The 19,099-nt window shown below is 40.5% G+C and overlaps 1 protein-coding gene across 3 annotated transcripts in view; it reads left to right on the forward strand.

The window, feature by feature from the left end:
* Positions 1–19,099, forward strand: part of WDR64 (WD repeat domain 64) — a 134,279-nt gene that overhangs the window by 18,739 nt on the left and 96,441 nt on the right. For 2 of the 3 annotated variants that reach the window (XM_045453104.1, XM_045453103.1), the window contains exons 3-7: positions 9,334–9,436; positions 10,767–10,870; positions 13,905–13,934; positions 15,379–15,489; positions 17,947–18,161. In XM_045453104.1, coding sequence (XP_045309060.1) covers positions 9,334–9,436; positions 10,767–10,870; positions 13,905–13,934; positions 15,379–15,489; positions 17,947–18,161 — 563 coding nt within the window. The remainder of the gene's footprint in view (positions 1–9,333; positions 9,437–10,766; positions 10,871–13,904; positions 13,935–15,378; positions 15,490–17,946; positions 18,162–19,099) is intronic. The other variant, XM_045453105.1, reaches the window with a different exon arrangement.

A 19,099-nucleotide genomic window follows, 5' to 3' on the forward strand; every position in this document is an offset into this window, starting at 1 on the left:
TTTTCAACGTTTATTTATTTTTGGGACAGAGAGAGACAGAGCATGAACAGGGGAGGGGCAGAGAGAGAGGGAGACACAGAATCGGAAACAGGCTCCAGGCTCTGAGCCATCAGCCCAGAGCCTGATGCGGGGCTGGAACTCACGGACCGCGAGATCGTGACCTGGCTGAAGTCGGACGCTTAACCGACTGCGCCACCCAGGCGCCCCTAAAATGAACGTGTTTTTCCAAGGATCTGGGCTCAGTCACACTGTGTAAATCCTTTGGATATTGTCCCACCTATTGGTACCTTAAATTCTATGTCACTAAACTTTGAGTAGCCATGGTGTTGACAATCATCCTTACTGTTCTCAATTTTTTAATGAATGTTTCTCACACACTCAATGGTTCATGTGCTGGAATTTCTAATGCGATATTTTTGGATCCCCCAAAATATGTAAATGAGTATATAACAAATGATTCATGTTGGGGTGCCTGGTGGCTCAGTCAATTAAGCATCCAACTCTTGGTTTCAGCTCAAGCCATGATCTCACATTTTCATGAGTTCGAGCCCTGCATTGGACTCTGCAATGATGGTGTGGAATCTGCTTGGGATTCTCTCCCTCTCTCTCTATTTCCATCAAAATAAATAAATAAACTTAAAACAAAAACAAAACAAATAATTCACGTGAACATCACATAATTTATGCATTTCAAGAAATAACAGAAGTCTGTTTATATTATATCACACACCTAGATTCAGGAAACCAATGCTCAAACCAATTAACTCTGGTTAATCCACTTACCTGGAGTTCTACATTAACGGATAATTTGGCCTCTGTGTATTTTGTAGGGTTCTCTGTTTTGAAGAGAGAGAAATATGTTACAAATGATTTGTTGTAAATAAACAAAACACTATTTTGTTCTTGAAATAAATGAGTGAATGGATGAATTCAGTCAATCCAGATTGTTTCATTGTGTAGATGAGGAAATGCAGCCTTGTTCTTTCCCACATCTACTCTCTCTTTCTCCTTCTCCTGACCTTTCCTGTTAGAACACCAGAATTATCTCACATTTATTTTTTCAGACACCTCCTTTTTATGTTCTCATTTAATCTTCATGACAATCCCCCCCCCCATGTAGATTATGGAGGATAATGTTATTACAATAATAAAGACGAGGACAATGAAACACAGAAAGGTTAATTGACTTACCTAAAGCCACAGAAAAAATGAGTTTTGATCCTGGATCTGAGATTTTCTCCTTCTCTGTCCAGTAATTTCATATGACATTATTCAGTCACATCACTTGGGTCCTTATAAATCACACACAAGTTTAATACAAACACTTGTGACCAGCCTCTGCACACTGTATGTATATAAAGGATAATGAGGTTGGAGAAAATAGTTCAGGAAGCCTCTTTTATTGTTCTGTCATTTTTGTCACAAACTATCTGTGCCAATGCTCCTAAGAGGCATTTCTATTTTGAGCAATGTGACCTAACCTTTCTGAGCTTCAGATCCATCATCTGTAAAATGGAAATTCAGTGCTGGAAGAATAACTTTTTTTCAGTTTGGATTACCATTTTTTTTTTTTCTATCAGCCAGTGTTAATCTTATCAGGTAATAAGAACTAGGTTTATTCTTTTAAAGTCAGGCACTGAATATACAAAACTGTTTCTGAATATAAATTTCTTTGTGGTAGTAATGTCACAAAAAGGTACACTTTGTTTTTCTAGATTTTTAGATGCGAATACACTTTTCCCCCTAGGTTTTAGATATAAACACAGTTGGAAAAATGGACATTTATAGAATAGCAAAAAATTATAATTCAACTAAAACATCTAGATCTCCCTTTTTAATTTATAAGGAGAAAAATTAGATGTAAAGAGATCTAAGGTAATGTGATTATCTTAAATTTGTCAAACTAGTCACTGGGAGATTCTGATAAAACAACACAATGTTAGTCTATGTTTCCAGTGGGCGATTCACAAACACATTTTTTTTTCTGGGAGCAGACTCAAACTAATTTTAAAAAGAGGCATGCAACACCATATGGAATGCCTATAACGGTGTTCTCCCAAAAGTGAATTTAAAGTGAGTTATTATAAATCTAAAACTGTATCTGCTAACTTCAAAAATATTTTTTAAATGCTCCAGGGTAGGCTAAAAAAATAAGGTGCAGAGAGGCTTTCATTTTCTTCTGCTTTCTATTTTCTTTGAATGTTCTACATATTCCTTATGTAATCAGGAAAAGTATAGTTAAATAGATGAATCACTTAAAGCATGGAGCAAGTCCTTTAAATAACATAATTAAAAGAAAATTAATATTCTAATGCATTCTTAATAGTTATATAGTTATAAAGTACTCTAAGCATGTCACATGCACAATTACCTGTCTAAAATCTGAATTGTTATGCAAGAATTCTCAATAAGATACTAGCAAATCGAATTCAACAGCATATAAAAAGAATTATTCACCACGATCAAGTGGGATTCATTCCTGGGATGCAGGGCTGGTTCAACATTCGCAAATCAATCAACGTGATACATCACATTAATAAAAGAAAAGATAAGAACCATATGATCCCATCAATCAATGCAGAAAAAGCATTTGACAAAATTCAGCATCGTTTGTTAATAAAAACCCTCCAGAAAGTCAGGATAGAAGGAACATAATTAAACATCATAAAAGCCATTTATGAAAAGCCCACAGCTAATAGCATCCTCAATGGGGAAAAACTGAGAGCTTTTTCCCTGAGATCAGGAACACAACAGGGATGTCCACTCTCACCGCTGTTGTTTAACATAGTGTTGGAAGTGCTAGCCATCAGCAATCAGACAACAAAAGGAAATCAAAGGCATCAAAATTGGCAAAGATGAAGTCAAGCTTTCACTTTTTGCGGATGACATGATATTATACATGGAAAATCCGATAGACTCCACCAAAAGTCTGCTAGAACTGATACATGAATTTAGCAAAGTTCCAGGATACAAAATGAATGTACAGAAATCAGTTGCATTCTTATACACTAATAATGAAGCAACAGAAAGAGAAATAAAGAAACTGATCCCATTCACAATTGCACCAAGAAGCATAAAATACCTAGGAATAAACCTAACCAAAGATGTACAAGATCTGTATGCTGAAAACTATAGAAAGCTTATGAAGGAAATTGAAGAAGATACAAAGAAATGGAAAAACATTCCGTGCTCATGGGTTGGAAGAATAAATATTGTCAAAATGTCAATACTACCCAAAGCTATCTACACATTCAATGCAATCCCAATCAAAACTGCACCAGCATTCTTCTTGAAGCTAGAACAAGCGATCCTAAAATTCATATGGAACCACAAAAGGGCCCAAATAGCCAACATAATTTTGAAGAAGAAGACCAAAGCAGGAGGCATCACAATCCCAGACTTTAGCCTCTACTACAAAGCTGTAAGCATCAAGACAGCATGGTATTGGCACAAAAACGGACACATAGACCAATGGAATAGAATAGAAACCCCAGAACTAGACCCACAAAAGTATGGCCAACTCATCTTTGACAAAGCAGGAAAGAATATTCAATGGAAAAAAAGACAGTCTCTTTAACAAATGGTGCTGGGAGAACTGGACAGCAACATGCAGAAGGTTGAAACTAGACCACTTTCTCACACCATTCACAAAAATAAACTCAAAATGGATAAATGACCTGAATGTGAGACAGGAAACCATCAAAACCCTAGAGGAGAAAGCAGGAAAAGACCTCTCTGACCTCAGCCACAGCAATTTCTTACTTGACACATCCCCAAAGGCAAGGGAATAAGAGTAAAAATGAACTATTGGGACCTCATCAAGATGCAAAGCTTCTGCACAGCAAAGGAAACAACCAACAAAACTAAAAGGCAACCAACGGAATGGGAAAAGATATTTGCAAATGACGTATCGGACAAAGGGCTAGTATCCAAAATCTATAAAGAGCTCACCAAGCTCCACACCCAAAAAACAAATAATCCAGTGAAGAAATGGGCAGAAAACATGAATAGACACTTCTCTAAAGAAGACATCCGGATGACCAACAGGCACATGAAAAGATGCTCAACGTCACTCCTCATCAGGGAAATACAAATCAAAACCACACTCAGATATCACCTCACGCCAGTCAGAGTGGCCAAAATGAACAAATCAGGAGACTATAGATGCTGGCGAAGATGTGGAGAAACAGGAAACCTCTTTCACTGTTGGTGGGAATCAAATTGGTGCAGCCACTCTGGAAAACAGTGTGGAGGTTCCTCAAAAAATTAAAAATACACCTATCTTATGACCCAGCAGTAGCACTGCTAGGAATTTACCCAAGGGATACAGGAGTACTGATGCATAGGGGCACTTGTACCCCAATGTTTATAGCAGCACTCTCAACAATAGCCAAATTATGGAAAGAGCCTAAATGTCCATCAACTGATGAATGGATAAGGAAATTGTGGTTTATATACACAATGGAGTACTACATGGCAATGAGAAAGAATGAAATATGGCCCTTTGTAACAACGTGGATGGAACTGGAGAGTGTTATGCTAAGTGAAATAAGCCATACAGAGAAAGACAGATACCATATGTTTTCACTCTTATGTGGATCCTGAGAAACTTAACAGAAACCCGTGGGGGAGGGGGAGGAAAAAAAAAAAAGAGAGAGAAGTTAGAGTGGGAGGGAGCCAAAGCATAAGAGACTTTTAAAAACTGAGAACAAACTGAGGGTTGATGGGGGGTGGGAGGGAGGAGAGGGTGGGTGATGGGTATTGAGGCGGGCACCTTTTGGGATGAGCACTGGGTGTTGTATGGAAACCAATTTGACAATAAATTCAAAAAAAAAAAACTAAATTGTTGAAAGAGAAATTTGACATCCTTGAGGCTATAGATCATCATAGGAAAGATGTTTTCTACTCTTTAAAAACATTACAAACATTGAAACATTTCCTTTCAAAATGTAAAGCTTTAGCTGTCCCTTTTTTTTTTTTTTTTTTTTTGAGAGAAAGAGACACAGTATGAGCAGGAGAAGGGCAGAGAGAGAGACACAGAGAGAGGGGGAGACACAGAATCCGAAGCAGGTTCCAGGCTCTGAGCTGTCTGCACAGAGCCTGACCTGGGGCTTGAACTCGCGAACTGTGAGATCACGACCTGAGCTGAAGTCGGGCGCTCAACCGACTGACTCACCCAGGCTCCCCTTTACCTGTCTCTTCTGAAGGAGTTTATCTGGTAACAAGGCTCTTAAATTTTTCCTCAGAAAATTGTAATTTTTAGCATCCTTTGGAAATCACTTATGGTAAGCATTGTACTATTGTGTAACATTATAAGAAAAAGCAGCACAATTTGTCATTTATAAGAGCAGATGTCCTGCAAGAGGGCACGTACCTATCTATAGATGTGACTATAAAACACACGTATGACTGACTGCATGGACAATGTGCTGTCTGTGCAGGTAGCAGGGGTGCCCAGTGGACAGTTTTCAGCTAGTAAAGAGGACACCTGAGCTCTGCTTCCCGTACTGTCTCATAAAATTGGGAATGATATTTACTCGAATGTTGACTTCGATTCAGTTCCTACCCAGCACGTGGTGCAATCTAGGTACTTTCTAATCTTCCTAATTCCTAAGTAATCCAATCATGATTCCCTCATCTGATTCTGACACCAAAGCATAAGGTTGGGGAATTATTAGTATTTTACAGATGGGAAAACTTAGGCACAGAGAAATGAAAGAATGTGCCCGAGGTCCCATGACCTGTAGGTTTGGAACCTGCATTTGGACCCAAGTGCTAGTCTAAAGCACCAGTGTGGCCCCTCAAAGGACATCCTCCCACATCTGTTCTCAGACATTTAACAGATATGTTCTATCTCTGTACGAATTACACCAAAATTACAAATTGAGTTAAATGGCTATCTGTAAACTGCTTTTAAAATATAGGTATCATACAACACCCAGTGCTCATTCCCCCTCTCCCATCTCCTATCCACCCTCAGTTTGTTCTCTGTATTTAAGAATCTCTTGTGGTTTGCCTCCCTCCCTCTCTGTTCATAACTATCTTTTCCCCTTCTTGTTCTGTTAAGTTTCTGTTAAGTTTCTCAAGATCCACATATGAGTGAAAACATAGATCTGTCACTCTCTGACTGATTCATTTCACTCAGCATAATACCTTCCAGTTCCATCCATGTTGCTGCAAAATGGCATGATTTCATTGTTTCTCATTGCCAAGTAGTATTCCATTGTATATATAAGCCAATTTGACAATAAATTATATTCATAAAAAAATAAAATTATAAAATCAAATAGAAGTATCATAGACACATAGAACGTTGTTTCAAATTAGGTGACAACAGTTCTCCTACCCCTGCGAAAAACTGGAATTCATCAGCACAGAAATAACATCATTAACATCATCATTTCACATTATTATCTAAAACTAATCTCACACTATTATCTGGAGTTAAATTGGTTGCTAGTGTTTGTCATTTTTTGTTGTATTTTGCACAAGTAATTTAAGTTATACTGAACTGCATTTTTATTTATTTTACTTATTGTTTAATGTTTATTTATTTGGGAAGAGAGAGAGAGAGAAGAGTGGGGGAAGGGACAGAAAGAGAGAGAGACAGAGAGAGAGAGAGAGAGAGAGAGAGAGAGAGAATCCCAAGCAGGTTCCACATTCAGTACAGAGCCCGATGCGGGGCTCAATCTCAGTAACCATGAGATCCTTAGTCGAAATCCACAGTCGGACACTAAACCAACTGAGCCACTCAGCACCTCGGAACTGCATTTTTATTTATTTATTTTTTTTTAATTTTTTTTTTCACCGTTTATTTATTTTTGGGACAGAGACAGAGCATGAACGGGGGAGGGGCATAGAGAGAGAGACACACAGAATCGGAAACAGGCTCCAGGCTCTGAGCCATCAGCCCAGAGCCTGACGCGGGGCTCAAACTCCCGGACCGCGAGATCGTGACCTGGCTGAAGTCGGACGCTTAACCAACTGCGCCACCCAGGCACCCCATGGAACCGCATTTTTAAAATGAAGATATGATAGAATTCTAAAGGTGCCCCCCCCCACCAAGATTCCTGTGCCCTGGTTATTCAATCACACAGTAATTTAGATACTGCCACAAAAGGATTTTGCAAATGCAATGAATGTTACTAATCAGCTGAATTAAAATAGGGAGATTATCCTGGGTTTTCTGTGTGGGCCCCATGTAATCACAGGAATTCTTATAAACAGAAGTGGATGGCAAAGGGGCTTCCAGATGCGAGGGGGATTTGAGGGGCCATTGCTGGTGTGAAACGGAGGGCCCATGTCCTCATCTGAAGGGAGGCCTCTGGGCACTAAATGCAGCCCCAGCTCAGCCAGCAAGGAAACAGGGACCTCAGGCCAACGACCTGAATGAGCTTATAACAGATTCTTCCCAAGTCTTCAATAAAGAACACGTCTCTATGGATATCTGGGTTTAGCCCATCAAGACCCATGTTGGCCTTCCATGGAACTATGAGCCACTAACTGGGTGTTGTTTGAAGTCCCTATGTTTGTAGTCACTTGTTTTGGTAGCAGCAGCAAACCGGGAGAAAGGGGAAAGGTGTCAAAATTCAAAAAGAGTGTGTCTGCTGTTACAACTACGGAAAACCAATATGCAGCTGTAAGAGGAACTCAAGTTCAACAGCAGTGGGAGGAGTTACAGCACTTGGAGCAGGAAGGTGGAGATGAGAAAAGCAAGACAGGGACTAAGAGTTATTTCCCATAATTGCCCTTCGGAGGTTTGTGGTATTTGTGTTTTTAAGATGTGCAACATTTGAACATGCTGAAAGGAAGTCCGGAGAAAGGGAGAAAGAGGGACTGATAAGGGGAGAGGTGACAAGCTCTGAGGGTGCCATGGATGCAGAGAGCAGGTGGAGAGATTAGGACAAGAGAAACACATCTTCCTCTGAAAGGGATGGAAAGGAGAAAGGGCATGTCCAAACCCAGGTTGGGTTTGTACATAGGGCGGCAAGAAATGCTGGGGAAACTCTTGCCTGGGGCTTGCACTGTCATTTGAAGTGGGAGGTGAGGGCAGCTGTTGAAAGTGAAATGATGGTGGGTGTGTGTTTGGGACACGAGTGCAGCAAACTGGACACTGGTGCTGTGCACCATGAGCCAGATCAGCTAGAGAAGCACGGGATGACAGCCACCAAAGCCCCAGGAAGGTGGAGCTCCTCAATGATTGGTGGCCGCGTCCAGCAGGCTGGGAGGTTTTCTCTGGGGGTGACCAGCCCCAGTGGTGTGGGTGCAAGGCACACAAAGGGTCGTATTTACCCAGCAGTGGGGGTTCGATTCCTCCCTCTTCTCTCCTTCCTTCCTTCCTTCACTCCTTCCTTCTTCTCTTTGTCTATGTGTATCAGGTGCAGCAGAAACCATAAATCATATTTCAGAGTTACTCCAAAAAATAAAGCCAGAGAAATATTCTGTGTCATTAGTTTATTTGAATTATACTTCTGCTTATTCATAAGACAATTGAAGGAAGCTATCTAATTTTTCAAATTCCTTGGAATTACATAATTTGACAATTTATTCACAAATAAAGACCACTTTTCCTCCCCGGGATTCTTTCCTAGTAATTTATTTTCATGCCTACAGACTAGGATTTGGAAAGGTTAAATAGAGAAACTGCACTGTGTCTTAAATGCAAAACTTCCCTGAGTAGGGATAAAAAACTTGCCCAGGAAGATTTATGGAAAATGGGCAAGAGTAGTCATTTGAGAGTGGCCAAATTCAATGTTAAGATTCTCGGTTGGGACGCTGTATGATGACGGCTGATTTGCCTTCCAGACAAAAGTTAGCTCCTAAAAGAACTATCAGTCTGAGCGAGGACATCAGCCTGGTACACCAATTCATCCATCAGAAAGAAGAATCAGGGGGCACCCGGGTGGCTCAGTCAGTTAAGTGTACGACTTCAGCTCAGGTCATGATCTCACGGTATGTGAGTTCGAGCCCCGCATCGGGCTCTGTGCTGACAGCTCGGAGCCTGGAGCATGCTTTGAATTCTGTGTCTCCCTCTCTCTCTGCCCCTCCCCCCTCATGCTCTGTCCCTCTGTGTCTGAAAAATCAATAAACCTTAAAAATTAAAAAAAAAAAAGAAAAATCAGTAACTGTTCAAAAATCATGCATCATCAGCACATGGTGTGTTGAACATAATTAACTACCTTCTCTTGCTATGGGCCATGCACTGGCATTTATAAAGCAAGGTGTAGACTATTCATCCAAATTAAACTTTAAATTTAACCAACATCAAATCTGTGACTTTACAGCCAATTTTGAGATCTTCTATATGTTTACATGTGTTGTTTGGCATTTTAGATCTTTGGATACTTCTCCTCTGAAGAAAATACTCTTGCTTCCCAGATGGATGAAGACAATTTGGTTTTCCTTGTTTCTGGAAAACAGCGAGTTGTCATTTCAGGTGATATTTTTAATTTCTTTTCCAAATCAATATGGGTTTTAATATTTTCTCAAAAGTAAATATTGAGAGTAAAATAGAAATTGTACCTGAGGTTAGGTTTGAAATATGATCATTGCTCTGAAGGACGCTAAATAAAGAATGTTGGGGGGAAATAATTCACATTTTTCTGGAAAGGTTCATATCTCAAGTGAGTGCAGGCTCTGTACGATGGCACCTCAATACTGTATGCCCAAGCACAAGATGAAATCACATTTCCTTTAAAATTTTCTGAAATTTCATTTTTTTTTTTTTAGTAATTAGAACTCCTTCCTACACTTTCCTTAATTATCACATGGAAGTTTAACCCTATCTCTCTAAAACTGTGAACTTGGGCCAATCACGGAGGAGGGTCATCTCAGCATAGAAGTCTCAAGAACATACGTCATTTCTTTTTAAATTTGAGCTTGGGACCCATCCCTCCCCACTGTCGACACTTTGGGTTTTCTTTCCTTTCTTCCCTCTGGGGAGGAAGAAGCCCACAAGGAGGAAGGCAAACCCCAGAATCTGCCCCTGCCCTCCATTTCATCCCATTCTGAGATGAAGCATGTAGTCTAAGTCGCATCTGGTGTCTCTTTAAAAAGCACCTGAACTTCCTGCAGTCACTTGTGAACGAAGCCCACCTTTGTCTTCCAACCTTCCTCAGCCCAACTCTTGGACCTCACCAGAGCCCATCATCAGGCCATGGAAACGATCATCAGACAACTGAAGCTAGGCAGCTGTCCCAGCTGCATATATGTGGTTTTATCAATTCAGTACATAGGCAAAGGAAAATGAAAGCGTCCAATGTTGTTTTCAAAACAAAGTAAAAACTAATGAACAAACAAAGAAAAAACCCTTAACAGTATTAAGGTGGTTTCATTCTTTTATGCTGGAAAGCCTGAGATCATATTAGACTTTTATTCTGTGTAAACCATGAGGGTGACAGTTCAAAGAAAGGATTCCTGAAAGATGTGGAAATCTCAAAATGGAATGATTCCAAAAGATGTCTGGAAAACACATTCTCTGTAAAATATACATTTTCTGTAAAATATGTGCCAGGGGCATGAGCATATACACATTTTCTCTGGGAATCCATGCACCACATTGAATTGGAAAGGGTTACAGGTTCAGTTTAGTATCTCTGGGGATAATTAAAAAGTAACACTTGCTGGTTTTTATGGTTTTATTCTACTTTACTTTTTCAGCAAAAAGGTAAAAAAGATGCTTTACTCTTTCTTTAAAAACAAACCTAACAAATTAGTTTTAGGATCTTTAGTGCTGGGAGATGAAATGAATATTATGTTGTTGACAGGTAGTAGAAGACGGGATGTGATTAAATGCATCGTCAAGATCCCTCAGTTCGATTTACTAGTAACAGCTTCTCAGAAAGGATTAATAACAGTCTTTAATAGCCAGGTAATTTGAAAGTTGGATTCTTCCCTCTTCTCTCCCTTCCATCTTCCTTCACTTCCTTCCTTCCTTCCTCCTTCCCTTCCTCCTTCTTTCTTTCCTTCCTTCCATCCATCCTCCTTGCTTCCTTCCTCCCTTCTTCCTTCCTTCCTCCTTCCTTCCTTCCTCTCTCTTTCCTTCCTTCCTTCCAACCTACCTTCCTTCCTTCTTCCTTTTTTCCTTCCTTCCTTCCTTCCTTCCTTCCTTCCTTCCTTCCTCCTTATTTCCTCCCTCCCTCCTTCCATCCTTCCTTCCTTCTTCTCTTTTGTCTATGTGTTGTAGACACATATGTATCAGGTGCAGCAGAATCCATAAGCCGTATTTCAGAGTTACTCCAAAAAGTAAGCCAGATGTCACTAAAATAAGGAGATTGCCAAGTTTTGGAGCAATTGCTGAGATTTTGGTAACTGCATCTGGCAGTCTTCCTCAGGGAGTCTTACTGAACCATGTGGCATCAGCACAATTCAAGGATGATCCTGCAAAATTTCTCGGATAAAATCAGAAAAATTCACAAGCCACGTGATTTTGTCATAATCTTAAGTACAGAAGGTCCCAACAACAACCTTGGACGTGGAGTTAAAAGGTGGCTCATAGTCCGGCTCCTCTGTTTTACCAGCTATGCTGTTAAACAGGAAACTTAATGAGCTGGCTTACATGTGTTCATGTCTTTTTCACGTTTACAAAATGAAACACCCAGACAGGTCTTCCCTCCCTTGGAGGGCTGTGGGGGAGGTAAATGAGATAATGAACACAGAAGCACTTTAGGAACAATAAATACCCCTGCTCCTTACAATTATTGTCACTCAGTACTAAATTTGTAGGTTTCAGGCTTCCACTTTCAAACTAGGAGAGATTTTATTGCAACATATAATGTTACAGACTACACAGTGTTTCACTATAACATTGAAAGGAATGGTGTTAAATATCGAAAGCAAATAATTCCACCTATTGGTTCATTTTCAACTAGAGACAAGCTTTATACGAGTAGAATATGTTTAAAAGAACCATCACATGATTACAATTTCAACAGTAGTGGTTAGCCCTTCAGTGATCAGAGCAGCTGGGTCCTGGCAGTGGAGAAGGCTGCCGGGTCCCTGAGGAGGTGTGGTGGCAGGTGCCTGGTGGGGGATGCGGAGCTTGGCTGCCCTGTCCAGCAGAGCCCTTGTCATCTGGCACCTGGGCATGTTACTTATTACCTCCACGCCCGACTCCTCTCAGAACCTGATAACTTTTCTCCTGAGGTAGCTATGCTATTGGCAGGAGTTAATACATACAAAGTGCTTGTTTGGCATCACTGTAAGTGCTCAGAAAGTGTTGGCTGTTACAATTATGGACAAATAGTGTGAAAACAGAAATGGATTGCCTCATATAAATATGAAAGCTTTTCTCCACCTCTTTTTCTCCCTGGTGCCTTCTAATTTTTTAGCTTTATTTCCTCAAAAATAGAGTAAGATGGTATGTAAAGAAGAACATGAGAAGGAAAATAATGAACTTCATAGTGAAATAGTTCAGGATTATGTGAAATAAGTGAGGCGGCATTTTCATATTTCCAGAGACATCACACCCATACATGCATGCATGTGAGCACACACACTCATTCACACGTTTATAGATGAACACGTGCATACTCACAAACATGCAGACACATCTGTTTCTTACAAAAACCATGCAACTGGAGAGAAAAATTGCTTAAAAACTAATTTTTTTAAAGATTTGATACACCAAGAATAAACAGCATTTTGAAAGTTGCATGTTTTACAAATAGGATGACACATTCTGTGAACAAAATAATTGGTAGGGTAGGTCACAGGAATAGTTTATTAAAAGGTAGTCATTAATAATGCAAAATATCTCAGAGTAGGTTAATCCATAATTTAGGCTCAATGTAAAGTACAATAAACACAGTTAAGGATTTTCACGATGCTCTCTAGAGGGGTTGGTAATATAGACTGTAAATGTCATTAATAAAAATTCCTGCCAAAAGGCTGAATTTTAAAAATTCAGAAGATATTTATAAGGGTTATTGAACTTTTAAAGATGATAAAAGAAATTTAAACACATGCTTTCCACTAAAGATAGAGGTAGAGAAATAGAAGAGGAACACCACCAGAGCAAATTCTCTGCTCACCAATTTCCTGAGGGCACTTAATTCCTCCCATCTGGAAAAAAAGTCCCGGTTGGAAAAAGCCTCTTTGAACTCTTCAGATGAAAGAGAGTCTGATGACCGTGACTAACAGTTTTAGTGATCTAATTTACTTTTCCCCCTTTTCACGTCTGTTCCTTCTGGGCAGCCATTTTCTGTACTTTTCCCAAGACCACATGACCATGCAAAAGATATCAGGTCATTAATATACTTCAAATACTTACCTTGACCTTGAAAGCAATTAACATGCCCTAAGGGGAGATGAGTCTGATCAGGTTCATTATAGCTCTGCAAGGACTAAGTCTATGATTCTCAACCAACACAGTACAGGGCATAAGATTCATGCAATAGATACTTAACCCAGTACAAGAGGAAGCACACGGGTAGAATGTTCCTAAGTCTCTCAGGAACCTGAGAGACAACGTTCAAATGAAATAGTATTTCTCTTTTCCAATTCAAGCTGTATTCATATTGACCTATTTAGCATTCCTTTGGACTACTCTTGACATTGCTGTTAGTATTATTTTGCATTCCCAGTTTTTGATATCCGGTGTTGCTCCGAATAACTAAAGAATGTAAGGCAGTCTGCAAAAAGGGAAAAACCATCAGTACAGTGTGAGACTCTACAGGCACAGTCACCAGGCTTTAATGACAAGCCACAGAAGCACAAACTGTGCCCGAAGCAAATAGTGAATTCTTCCACAGAGCTAGGTTTTTAGGGGAAAGGAGGAAATGCACGGAAGGTATAAATGACAAGAGAGAGGAAACGGTGGAGACAATGTGTTGTTTTAAAGCCAAGATTCTCAATTTTAATCGTAGTGTCAACTAATTTTCATTATTCTCTTCCTTTGTTCATAGATGAGAGTCCAGACCAGCACCACTGTTAAGGTGAGTACATTTTATAAACTCCCAGTGCAGTCAGATTTGGGGCTGAGGGCATGGATCCTCAATAACTAATCACAAGCTCTATGCAGTGCCAAGTAGGCCCTAAGAAGATGTTTTCGTATTGTATGTCTATTGACTAGGACCAAAACTAGACCTTGAACAACAGCAGAGGACCCTCACCTTGCTTCCTGAAGTTAAATTTATTTCAGAGAAGTGTTCAGAGACATCAGTCCCTGGAAGCTTCCATTTAAAAGCCTCACCAAAGGGGCGCCTGGGTGGCGCAGTCGGTTAAGCGTCCGACTTCAGCCAGGTCACGATCTCGCGGTCCGGGAGTTCGAGCCCCGCGTCGGGCTCTGGGCTGATGGCTCGGAGCCTGGAGCCTGTTTCCGATTCTGTGTCTCCCTCTCTCTCTGCCCCTCCCCCGTTCATGCTCTGTCTCTCTCTGTCCCAAAAATAAATAAACGTTGAAAAAAAAAATAAAAAATAAATAAATAAAAGCCTCACCAAAGTTTTTCCGGGCAGCTGCTATTGAGGAATGTAAAACCTGGACACAATCCACGCTGTGAGAACAACAGGGAAATGGCCAAGGGATATAATTTGAAAATATTGTATTGGAAACTCGAAAATAGCATTGAAAACGTTAGTGCAACTTGTAACTTATTTAATCCATATCTCTAAGTGGAAAGTGACCTTGTGGTGGTTGTAAAGCTATGATGAGCTGGTTTCAGAGTCGCACGATGGCTTTACGAGAGATGGGGACATGTCTGCCTTTCACCCTGCTTGTAAGCACTGAATGCCCTGAACTACACAGGATGGAACCATGCCACCTGGCAGAGGAGCCTGTGCTTCTTAAGCTGAAACAGCTGTTGGAATCCCTAACGCACGTCTGGAAGGCAGTCTCCAGCACAAGTAGGCACTCATAAGTGGGAGCTGTTGTGCTGGCTTTGTCCTGTGTCTTTGACATGACAGATCCCACCTGGGCCAACTTGGTGACTTTAGGCAACACAAGACAAACTCATTGGACTCAACTTAGTTATTGACCAGATGATCACTGAGCTCTTTTCTGGCTAAAAATTGTATGCAGGGGGACGGGATCAGAGAACTGGCTTAACTTGGGCTCCCCGTGTCCCCATGAAAAGGTTTTCCCACGAAAGTAAAGAGTGCTCCCAGATGCCTGCTCTGTGGGTGGCTCTGTGCATCCAGGGAGCTGCAACAGGCATGAGCTCATCATTCTCGCGCTGATGGTGCTGGAAAACTCAAGAGTCAAGTGTGAAAGATGAGAGCCTCTCTTCCAGACATCAAACCAGAGATGTTGCAAGGCTCCCCTGCAAATACTGGGGCAAAGTGAGGCTTAAAATGGAACTAACATACTCTTTAGTAACCATCACCAAGTGATAGACTAAAACATATTATGTCCTCCTCCCCCAATTCTGTGTTTTTCTACCAGGACACCTCCTGGATCACAGGATGTGATTACCTCTCACAGCTGAAAAGAATTGTTGCCACTACAGAAAGGACCATCATTGTCTGGGATTATAAAGCTCAAGGCAGTGGCCAGGTACTGTGCCCAGTAAAATACTCCTGGTCCTGAGGTTGTCTTTTCCATCCTGGTAGGATATGAGCTATCCACTTCCTCTACTGAATGTCAGTTTCCTCATACATAAAATGAGGCAGTTTAACTAATCAAGTTCATCATTAAACAAGTTCAGCATTAATATTCTGTGAGTCTAATTAAAAAGGAACATTCTTTTCATTTAGTGCGGATTTAATTTGGTGAACGAAATAAATAATTTTGTCTTCTTTTGTTTTTGAGAGAGAGAGAAGCTGATTCCTTTCTTCTTTATACCCTTCTCTGAATTCAAGTATTAGCTGTTTGATTATGCTCGTGTTATCAGGTTCATAGCCCTTCTTTCCAGTTCAGCTTCATTTGGTAAGAAAATTACTAAAAATGAAGTGACCAATTCTGATAAAATATCTAAGGGGGAAGATGTCAATATTATCCCTTCAGTGGGCTGAAATGTTACCATTTAAGCAGTTTGCAATATTTATTGAGCATTTGCAGACATATAGAAGTAATGAACACATTCCCTGCACTCAAACAAAACTCAGTCTTGAAGGATCTCATGAAAAAACATAATATGTAATACAATGGTGCAACAAATTATGCATTTAAAAACAAAAACAAAAACACAAGGGCCATAAGAGTTTGGGGAGAGGCAAGATTGTAAAAAATGCCCTCAGGAAGCAGGATCCTTTGAAGGATGAGGAGGATTAAGAAATAATTAGCCTTCCTCTGTGCCTTACTTGTCCCTAGGCTCAGTGGAAAACTAAACTTCTCATTCTTGTCCCCATAACCAGCTAGTGATGCCAGGATGACTTTAAAGAAGATAGGTTCTTGCTTCATGTACTTTATTATGTGATGTGTTAGGTCTCATGTTCTGCGGTTTGATTGCAACGTCTTCTCTGTCCAGTTCTGTCCAGTTTTCACTCCTGTTTTCCACCCCATAGAAGCTTCCAGATCCTTGAGAGCATCTTCTTCCACTCTCTGTCCCCTTGCCTCCTTCTCTGCCTTCTTGTCTGCATCACCTGGATGGATCATCTGGGCTAAAGCCATCCCCCCCCCTCCATTTTCCTAAATCCTTTGAAACTCTAGTACTGATAGATGTGACAGCCTTTCTCTGCTTCTTCATGGTGGCTAATACCTCCTGGAGAAAAATACGAAGTCACACTGTTTGGCATCACTACAATTCAGGGTCCGCAGACTCATCTGAAGACTCACTGGCTTCTGTCAACCTCTTTCTTGCCCTTGCAAATCGCTTTCCCATCCCCGTCAATATTCCAAAAGGCCATTATTGTCCTCAAGCTCTGTCCCTTTCAGCAGATGGACTTGCCCCTATTTTCCTGAGGAATCTGAGTCTATGAGGCTTATCCTCTTGTAAATTCTAGCTCTCCCACCTACAGCTTTAATGAGGACATTCTACTACCTTTCTTTCTTCCTTCCTCTCTCTGGGGGCAAATATCCCATCCCCTCCACCCTCGTCCAGGATAAGGCTCTTTCCTTTCTATCTTTTTGACATTCAATTCTCCTTCTAAACCATTCCTTTCAACCACCTCTGAATCTTTCTGTCAACCAGTTCATATCCCAGATCAAAGGTCACCTTCCCTGACTATGGGACCTACAGTGGCTTCTCCAGTCACTATCAGAGCACCCTGCTTTATTTCCTCAGTGCATTGCCCATGATCTTAAATGATCTGATTCTTTATACCTGTATTCCTGCACTAGAATGGTAGCTCCACAGAGTCAGAAACTTGTCTTGTTCATTCCCACATGGCCCATGCCTACAATAGTTCTTGGCACATTGTAGTTGCTCAATAAATATTTGTTGACTGACTGAATGAAGCTCTAAATATATTCAAGTCTCACACATTCTAAATAAAATAAAACAAAACAGTTGTTTTAATAGTTTTTTTCCCCTCTCTCTTAGGTAGAGAGTGAAGTCTGAGAGAGCGCTCAATATATAGACCAGTGAACCCAATCCAATAGCCCAGAGTCAGCTTGATAAATGCTTACTGACTATTTCTGGATGAACTTGGCTGTTAGGATATGTTTTTCCTGATAACTCCTTGTAAAATAATTGGGGTGTTAATACTTGATTTTCCTATTTACCATCCAGTTTTATGTCCCTGATCTTGTAACACCCCAACCTTGTTACTTCCCATAAATTTGGGACCCAGTAACACCACAGAAAATCTCATTACATATTGAACCAAAGGTGCCTCACCCTTTTCCCTACAAACCCCCCAAAAGCACAGTGATGGGATCATGGTGAATGGTCATTAACTTTTACTTGGTTAACTTTGGACATTTTTTTTTTTCAAGTTTCTTGAACACCGTGGGAGTATCTAAAATGAGATACATCAGAAAGTAAAACTTGTATCAAATAATAGGGCAATAGTTAATATGTGGATAGTAGAGCAATGTAATAACTTATTAAAAGCATTCTTCTGTTCCTAGGAAAACTATTTTGTCATAAAGCCTGTGGATCACTGCCTCCTTTGTGTGTGCGTAGTGTCTCTGCCTGACCAGGTCTGCCGAGATGACATCCTCTTGGGGGATGATGGTGGTTTCGTAAACAAATTCACAGTAAATAGTGATGACTTTGGACTGAAGCAGGCAAAAGCCAAAAAAAAATTACAAAACCAAGTCTTAGACTCAAAGAACTTTAAAAGGTAAGCGTAGTACATGGGCAGCTCAATTGTTTTAATATAGACTGTGTTCGGGGCGCCTGGGTGGCGCAGTCGGTTAAGCGTCCGACTTCAGCCAGGTCGCGATCTCGCCGTCTGTGAGTTCGAGCCCCGCGTCAGGCTCTGGGCTGATGGCTCAGAGCCTGGAGCCTGCTTCCGATTCTGTGTCTCCCTCTCTCTCTGCCCCTCCCCCGTTCATGCTCTGTCTCTCTCTGTCCCCAAAATAAGTAAACGTTGGAAAAAAAAATTAAAAAAAAATATATAGACTGTGTTCAAGTATTTATATAGTGAGCACAATGTGCTAGACCTACCGTGGTAGAGATCTAAAATGCCAAGCTGAACAACAAATGCCTCTTATGTCAAAGAACTTGCAGTGTAATTGGGAAGAGAAACGAGAAAATTATCCCCTGAAATTTCAATTAACAATAAATCTATAGGTAATTGAATAAACGAAAGAGTTAAGTGAAAAAACTAAATCATGAAAAAACTATAAAAGACATATATGACTGTTTACTAGCACTTGAATGAAGAAGAGTATAAACATGAAAGCAGTGAATGTAAAATTCAAAGAAAAAACTGGATATTTGACAAAATCAAAATTTCTGGACATCGAGAGATAACATTTTAAAATAAGCTAGCATAGAGGCGCCTGGGTGGTGCAGTCGGTTAAGCGTCCGACTTCAGCCAAGTCACAATCTCGCGGTCTGTGAGTTCGAGCCCCGCGTCGGGCTCTGGGCTGATGGCTCAGAGCCTGGAGCCTGTTTCCGATTCTGTGTCTCCCTCTCTCTCTGCCCCTCCCCCGTTCATGCTCTGCCTCTCTCTGTCCCAAAAAAAATAAATAAATAAACGTTGAAAAAAAAAATAAGCTAGCATAAATATTTATAAATCAATATGACAAATAATGGGTTAATACTCTTTAATAG

This window comes from Leopardus geoffroyi, chromosome C3, assembly GCF_018350155.1.
Source record: "Leopardus geoffroyi isolate Oge1 chromosome C3, O.geoffroyi_Oge1_pat1.0, whole genome shotgun sequence".
Classification (NCBI taxonomy): Eukaryota; Metazoa; Chordata; class Mammalia; order Carnivora; family Felidae; genus Leopardus; species Leopardus geoffroyi.